General features: G+C 42.2%; 1 protein-coding gene across 3 annotated transcripts; it reads left to right on the forward strand.

The window, feature by feature from the left end:
* The first annotated feature begins 3,599 nt into the window (after positions 1–3,599).
* LOC135678206 (receptor protein kinase TMK1-like) lies at positions 3,600–7,914 on the forward strand. Of its 3 annotated transcripts, XM_065190728.1 has the most exons (3): positions 3,603–3,862; positions 3,943–6,298; positions 7,190–7,914. In XM_065190728.1, exons 2-3 carry the CDS (start codon positions 3,946–3,948, stop codon positions 7,699–7,701), a joined length of 2,865 nt encoding a protein of 954 aa, XP_065046800.1. In that variant the 5' UTR covers positions 3,603–3,862; positions 3,943–3,945; the 3' UTR covers positions 7,702–7,914. The 3 variants fall into 3 exon arrangements, with proteins under 3 accessions (XP_065046802.1, XP_065046801.1, XP_065046800.1); XM_065190730.1 differs by having other exon boundaries at positions 3,600–6,298; positions 7,227–7,381; XM_065190729.1 differs by having other exon boundaries at positions 3,601–6,298; positions 7,415–7,914.
* Positions 7,915–8,219: the final 305 nt, after the last annotated feature.

Genomic DNA, 8,219 nt, shown 5'->3' on the forward strand with positions numbered 1-8,219 from the left:
TTCATTGTTGTCCAGCTTTATAATTTCCTTTGCATGTCCAAGGCCAACCACCAGCATTTGCCTCTAAATTCATAAATGCATTTGGTCGCAATGTGCCTGTTATTCACTCTCCGGATTACACATGTAAATAAAAATTGGTAATTGGTTATTAAAAGTGTCTATGATTTTATAATTAGATTCATAAGCAAATGAAAGGGCAACTTGGCCATGACTGTACTTAAAGGTGAGGCTCTTAAGTTTACCACATGATGGATGCACGCACACATTCAATGTCAAAGAGAGGTTGTTGATAAATCATTTGACTGATCCAGAGAGATCTTAGATAGGCCTAGGGGCTATTTTCCAAAGTGAAACTAAAATCATGTGTTGGGCATATTATGAAAGCAAGCTCACCACCGGTAAGAGGACCTTTCAATTGCCAGCCTTTTCCTCCTTTTTCTGCTTAAGTGTTGTTTGAGGATCATCTGCACGTATCAAAACCAGGGATTGAACTAAAATTTAATGCACGGAGTGGCATGTTAAAAGGATAAGAAACCTTTTTCCATGTTGTCGTATCCCAATCTAAAAGATGCAGGAGTAGCTTCATCATGAACCTTGTCGACCACCTAATGGAGATTTGATGATTTATCATGAACAGCAAGCCTGCAAAGGACCAAACAGAAAGAAAATTGTTCAATTTTACTTCAGTTAAGGTAGTCATCAGTTAAATCAACAACACCGAACAAGCAAATTCACCATTACTGTCCTATGAATCCAACATGCTTCTGGATACAATAACATGTCTACAAATACAATGACAGTTATCAGCAATGGCAAACATGAACCCATTTTAAAATGATAGAATGACCTGTTCAGGATCACAATGCTAGAAAAAAGTTGGCTACTTAATTCGTCTATTAGCCTCCAGAGGAACAATTACACCTACTTGATGATTCATCATGAATAGCGAGACTGGGAAGGACCAAACAGAAAGAAATTGTTCAATTTTGCTTCGATTAAGCTAGTCGTCCGTTAAATCAACAATCCTGAATAAGCAAACTCTCCATTTTTGTCCTACAAATCCGACATGTCTCTGGACACAATTAATGTATAAATATACAAAGATGGTAATCAGCAACGCCAAACATGGTCACATTTTTGTAATATTGTAAAAATACCTGTTCAGGATCACAATGCTATAAAAAGTTGGTTGCTTGATTTGTCTATTAGCTGCAGATAGTAATTTCACATTCTTGATTTGCGTATGTCAAGCAACATAACTGCTCATAAAGGAAGCTATTTTATTCAGTTGTATGTCAGTATTCATGCAATGGGCTTTGTTACGGTAAGTAACTTTCTAAGCCGTGGCCTCGGGGCCGACGCGGCTCGGTTCTGGGGTCCGGATGTCGGGGATCTCGGGAGACGTCCCTCGGGGTCTCCTGTCGGCCGAGCACTGTGGTTCGGGGAGGTAGATCGGGTCGGCAGATCCGCAGCAGCGCCGGGAAGAGGCCACCTCGCCTTCGTTCCTGCACACAGGTCGGGTCGGAGGCTCGGCCCGACCCCTCCGACGATCAAGTTAGGAGATGAGGTGGAGAGGGTCTTTTTCCCAGTAGTCCAAGTTACCTTTTCGTCTAGAACTCCCGGGGTATTTGTAGATGAATCTGATGTTACCTGATGTGGCAGCTTGCAGGGCGCTGGGGTTGCGTGGCGAGCTTGGCTACCGCAGGGTATGGGCGTGCCTCGGTCGATGTGCTCCTTTGCTTTGGTCAGGTGCCTGGAGTCAAACGCTGCAGTTCGTTGGCTGAGGGCCAGTGACGCTGGCGCACATCAAGTCGGCATTAGTGTTGGCTTCCTCGGTTGACGCCTTCTCCTGCCTTGACTGGTCATGGGGGTCAGACGATGGGATCGTCTGGGTACGGTCAGTGAGGGTGCATACTATGTGGGTGTTAATGTTCGTCCCTTGGGGAGCCGTGTCGCCCATGGGTGGCTGACGTCCCGGTGTGTTATATCAAATCCGGCGTGTCACGTCAGATCTGTTTTTACCCCTATCAGGCTTAGTAAAGCGAATATGAGGGCTCAATGACTTGAACTAAAAACTATAAAAGGAACAGCACAAACATACCTACATTGCTAAGACAAGGTTAGAAAATCAAACTTCAAGGATGATGCAAAGGATGCTTACATCTTCTTCATCAGCACCTTCTCCGCATAACGATTCCTGCCAAACATTCTTCCTTCAATACCCAAAACCTGTTCATAGGTGGCAAAAAACACACAGAGACATCGGCCCCCTTCACCAATTCCCAAACATAGGGGAAAAAAGAGTACAAATCAGTAGCCAAGTTCAACCTCTGGGGTAAAATTCGATCGCTTGTGGACCTCCCGAGCCTCCTGCGCTGCGGCGGAGAAGCTCGACGGAGATCCTCTGCGGCTATTCACGGAGTTTCACCAATCAAAGACACGAATCAGAAGGGAAAACAATAAATCATGGGTCAACAGATCGAATCGAAAGATCAGGCGGAACTCTCCATGGCGACGGGAGACGGAAGGACGGTGAGAAACCCTAGCCGGGAAAAGGCCGGGGAGGGAGGGTTTGAAGTTGAACGATGGGGGAAAGTAGAGAAAGGGCCGTTGTCCAATCTGGTAATCCGCGGATCAGAGTTAATCTCAGAACATTTTCATCCTTCTCTATCGTCTGATCTAAATCTGACGGTGAGGACGAGGGAGAACAGATTGAAATTGGCTCTCATCGATGGACCATCAATGGATATGACAAGTGGCAATTCGTAATCCACACGCCAGGTCGACATGATGCGAGAATGGTGGGTTTGGGTCAGGCATTCATATCATAAATGGACCGACATAATTAGGTCCAGTGATAAATAAGTAGGTTCGGTTCGGTTCAACGATTGGACCCAATTGACTCGAATTGACCCAATCGGCGACCATATCAAGTGTCTTAAGCATGTTATGTGACCAACACTCGAGAACTAATAGAAGACTGGAGCAAACTGCATGAGGCCTGTATAATTCGTGGCTAATAATATCCATTATGTTGCTTTCTTCAGGACATGTTTCATGTCGGTGGAAATAATAATAGAATGTACTTTTGGGTGATCAGTAGGAGTATGGACGAAGAATTGTAATACTAGTTATATTATTATTATTATTTGTTAATTTGAGTTATTTTGTATTCTTCTTCTTGGGTTGGATTTGATTCTGATATAATGATCGTGACATAATGGTCATAAATTATTAATCATAGGATGTTATAAGGCCTTATTTTAACAAGTAAAGCTTTTATATTGATTTGATTATTATTAAATAAATCAGCTTTATTTTGTTTATTAATCTTATAATGCTAAAAATATGAGGAATAATTAAACCATGAGGAGAAACGAGAGATATATTTTTGAAAAAAATACAAAAAATAGAAAATATACATTATTTTTTATTAAAATAATAGTAAAAGGAAATTCTCCCAACTCTTTTTTATTTTTCTTCTCTTTTCTCTTCTTTAAATTGTTAGAAATCCACGTGGCGGTCACCTGCGTGCTTTGCGGGTTCATTTCTTCTGTTCCTGTGCTTCACATTACGCAGGCGTTGGGGATAGTTTTGGTGCTAATGACGCCGTGATTTACTGGGAGCGAAGAAAAATCCCATTTTGACGTAGTTTTGGGACTTGCGGCCGACACCGCCCCAATAAAAACCTCGCCTTTGGTCCGGAGATTGGACTCTTTCGAGCTCTCCTGACCTCTGAGCGACAGCATTGTGCCCCCAGTTTGGGACTGGAGTTGGAGAAACCCTGGTTGCTCGATCTTTTTGTGGACTGAAGGCCTCGGATGGATCTGTTTTTTTGCTCCGAGACTGGTGATTAAAGGCTGTGAGTGCGATTCTCTTCCTGAATTTTCAATCTGTGATGTTTCTTCGCATTTCCATGAGGAGTTGAGATCTTGGTTTTAGAGGATGGCGCTGGGGAATTGGATCAAGATCGTGTTTTTATCCGTTTTCCTTTGCTGCTTCGGATCGGTGGTGTTCGGCACAACCGATGCCGGAGATTACGCCGTTCTTGATGAGTTCCGGAAGGGGTTGTCCAACCCGGAGCTCCTCAAATGGCCCACGAACAACAGAGACCCTTGCGGCCCTCCGCTGTGGTCGCACGTCTTCTGCTCCGGCTCCCGCGTCGCCCAGATCCAGGTCCAGAACTTGGGTTTGAGCGGCCCTCTTCCTCGGGACTTCAACAAGCTCTCCATGCTGACCAATATCGGTCTCCAGAGGAACAATTTTAGTGGAAAGCTGCCGTCTTTCAGTGGCTTGTCCAATTTGCAGTATGCATACCTTGGGAACAACCAGTTCGACGCCATTCCATCGGACTTCTTCGTCGGGCTCACTAGCTTGCAGGTGCTGTCTCTAGACATGAATCCCTTGAACCAGAGCACTGGCTGGGTGCTGCCTCCGGACCTGGCAGACTCTGCCCAGCTGATGAATTTGTCATTGGTGGGTTGTAATCTCGCCGGCCCTTTGCCGGAATTCTTGGGAACAATGCATTCTCTATCTGTTCTGAAGCTGTCATACAACAATCTCACCGGCACCATCCCAGCGAGTTATTCAGGTCTGCCACTGCAGATTTTATGGCTGAACAACCAGATTGGACCAAAATTGACCGGCTCGCTTGATGTCATTGCATCGATGACAATGCTGAAGGATGTTTGGCTCCATGGAAATCAGCTCACAGGACCAATCCCAAGCTCAATTGGGCGCTTAACATCTCTGACACGGCTGTGGCTCAACAATAACCTGCTTGTTGGTCTTGTGTCTCAGAACCTGACAAGCTTGCCGCAGCTCCAGTCATTGCAATTAGACAACAATATGTTCATGGGTCCGATCCCAAAGGTGAGTTTCAACTTCACCTATGCTTATAACTCATTTTGCCAGTCTACACCAGGAATTCCTTGCTCACCAGAAGTCACCGCTCTTTTAGAGTTCCTTGAAAGAGTGAATTATCCATCGAAGCTTGCTGCTTCTTGGTCTGGTAATGATCCTTGTGCCAGTTTGTGGTCTGGTGTGTCTTGTTTTGATGGCAAAGTTTCTGTGATAAATCTTCCAAACTTACAATTGAATGGCACAATCAGTCCATCCCTCGGAAAATTGAATGATCTCGTTGATGTTAGACTTGGGGGTAACAATCTTGATGGCATGATTCCGGTCAACATGACAAACTTGAAATTGCTAAAAACTTTGGATCTTTCTTCAAATAACATCTCTCCTCCTGTTCCACATTTCCCTAGTAGCGTGAAAGTCCTTCTTGATGGAAATAAATTGCTAGTTACTGCTAGTTCTCCAGAATCTCCTTCAACTGGGAACAGTCCATCAGACAGCTCACCGAACAATACCCAATCACATAACTCACCTAGATCTCCTGGCAGCTCATCGCCTGATGCTAATTCAGGTAATAGGTCAAGAGGTTCTAGGAAGTTGAATCTCCTGATTGTCATTGTTCCAATTGCTTTCGGTGTTTCTATATTTCTCTTGGCTGTTCTTTTCCTGTGCTTCTGGAAGAGAAGAAAGAGTGCCTTTCTGGCACCAAGCTCCATTGTTGTCCATCCCAGAGACTCGTCTAAGCCAGATAATTTAGTCAAGATTGTGGTTGCAAATAATGCCAGTAACAGCATTGCTACTAATGAATGGCAAAGTATAAACAGCAGTCATACAAGTGATACACACTTGATTGAGTCTGGCAACTTAGTAATATCAGTTCAGGTTCTTCGTAGTGCTACTAGAAACTTTGCTTCAGAGAATGTGCTTGGCAAGGGTGGATTTGGTGTTGTCTACAAGGGAGAGTTGCATGATGGGACAATGATAGCTGTTAAGAGAATGGAATCTGCTGTGTTAAGTAGTAAAGCTTTAGATGAATTCCATGCTGAAATTGCTGTTCTTTCAAAGGTTCGGCACCGTAATTTGGTTTCCATCCTGGGCTATTCCATAGAAGAATATGAGAGACTTTTAGTTTATGAGTATATGCCTCAGGGGGCACTGAGTAAGCATCTGTTCCGATGGAAGCAGCTGGAGTCGGAGCCATTGTCATGGAAGAAGAGGATGAACATTGCATTGGATGTTGCCCGTGGAATGGAGTATCTTCATAACTTGGCTCATCAATGTTTTATCCACCGAGATCTCAAGTCCTCAAATATACTACTTGGTGATGACTATAGAGCAAAAGTTTCAGACTTTGGGCTCGCCAAACTTGCCCCAGATGGAAAAAATTCTGTGGCAACTAGACTTGCTGGAACTTTTGGGTATTTAGCCCCTGAATATGCTGGTAATGCCTTTTCTTCAACTTTTCAGTGATAGATATTGGTGATCTTACTCATAGACTGACTTCAAAGGACTGAAAATTTGTTTCTAATAAATGTTATTATGTACACCACACCTTTTCCGATTAAACTTTGACAAACATGCCGAAATTACCTTAATCTCACAATTTTGTTGTCACTTTTAACAATCATTTCTTTAGAAAAATAACTTACTAATACAAAAAAATCTAAGGCTAGATTAAGGATTTATGTTTTGACTACCTTGATTTGTGAGAAAAATGCATCAATATGTGGGTACCTTCTTTCCTTCTTTGTCTGATATTGTTGCTAAAAGATAGTCCTTATTAATGTTCCAAGCATTGACATTCTTCTAATAACTTAGATTTACCTTATCTCAGAAAAATATTCTTATATGTCCAGATCCATGTTTTTAGGTTTCTTCTTGTAATATTTGCATTTCCATAACAAAAGAAGCACATTGCCATAAAATTTCGTGGAACTTAGTACATAGTTCCTTCAGTTCTTCTTAATTTCTTTACGTTATAATTTATCATCTAGAACTCACATATGACCTAGGAGATCTAAATTTCTGATTAGTATCTTTTTCTTTCTATTTTAGAGATCAAGCTGTAGGAGAATAACAAGGTGCAACATGCAATATATGAAGCCTTTTCTCTTTTTGTTCAATAGTCACTGTTCTGCTTGTTGTTTACTGGATCATTGTTTTCTCTGTTATGTGTATCTTTTAATTTCCTTGCAATTTATACATATTTCAGCAATATATTCACTGCGGTTGTTTAGTCCTCAAGAATACTTAATTCATCAAGTAGAGGAAGTAATTTTCATTTGCAACTGACTACTTTATTGACTGGTTTGCGTTGTTATGATTAAATAAGTTACTGGAAAAGTTACAAAAAAGATTGATGTCTTCAGTTTCGGAGTGGTACTGATGGAGCTATTAACTGGTCTGATGGCACTGGATGAGAACAGACCCGAAGAGAGCCGTTACCTTGTCTCCTGGTTCTGTCAAATGAAGACCACCAAAGAAAATCTCAATAGTATCATTGATCCAGCACTTGTTGTCACGGATGAGAACTTTGATAGCATTTCAATCATTGCAGAACTTGCAGGACATTGTGCTGCACGAGAGCCACAGCAGCGGCCTGACATGGGTCATGCAGTAAACGTACTCGCCCAACTGGCTGAGAAATGGAGGCCCATGAGTGATGACCAGGATGAATATTTGGGTATCGACCTGCAACAACCCCTTCTTCAGATGGTGAAGGGATGGCAAGCTGCTGATGGTACAACAGATGTTAGTTCAGTGAGCCTTGACGATAGTAAGGGAAGCATCCCTGCAAGGCCTGCCGGATTCGCAGAATCTTTCACATCTTCTGATGGCCGGTGAATGTACTATGAATGTCTGATATTGCTGTTCTTTGATGTCACCTTTGCCGCCAAATAGTTATTTTCCTTTCCTCCGGTTCTTGTAGATGAAAATTCCTCTGGAGTGATATCTTCATCATGTTTCGATGAAGATTTGTTGGTTTCATGTTTGCTGTAATAGTAACTGTTTTGGACATGATATAAATAGAAAAGGAAATAATGAACTTCTTGTTCACCTTGTATACTATAAGACAAGCAACTGTAAGCGGTTCTATCGATATGACTATAATGTAGTTTTTTTAGTAATCCTTGCTTCATAAGTATGAAACCCGACTTAAATTTCTTTCATTGCATATCCATATGGTTTGATGGTGAAAAGGCAAACTTCAGCTTAGTGAAACTGTTTATCTATCTTGGATCTCTAAGAATCTGCATTCCTTCTGTTGTTGACATTTATGTTGCTTCTGAAGCTTCAAGCTTCAATAATCCTTTATATAAATCTCTGACTGTTCTCTGCCTCTTATTATGGCCAATCACATG

This window comes from Musa acuminata, chromosome BXJ1-7 (assembly GCF_036884655.1).
Source record: "Musa acuminata AAA Group cultivar baxijiao chromosome BXJ1-7, Cavendish_Baxijiao_AAA, whole genome shotgun sequence".
Classification (NCBI taxonomy): Eukaryota; Viridiplantae; Streptophyta; class Magnoliopsida; order Zingiberales; family Musaceae; genus Musa; species Musa acuminata.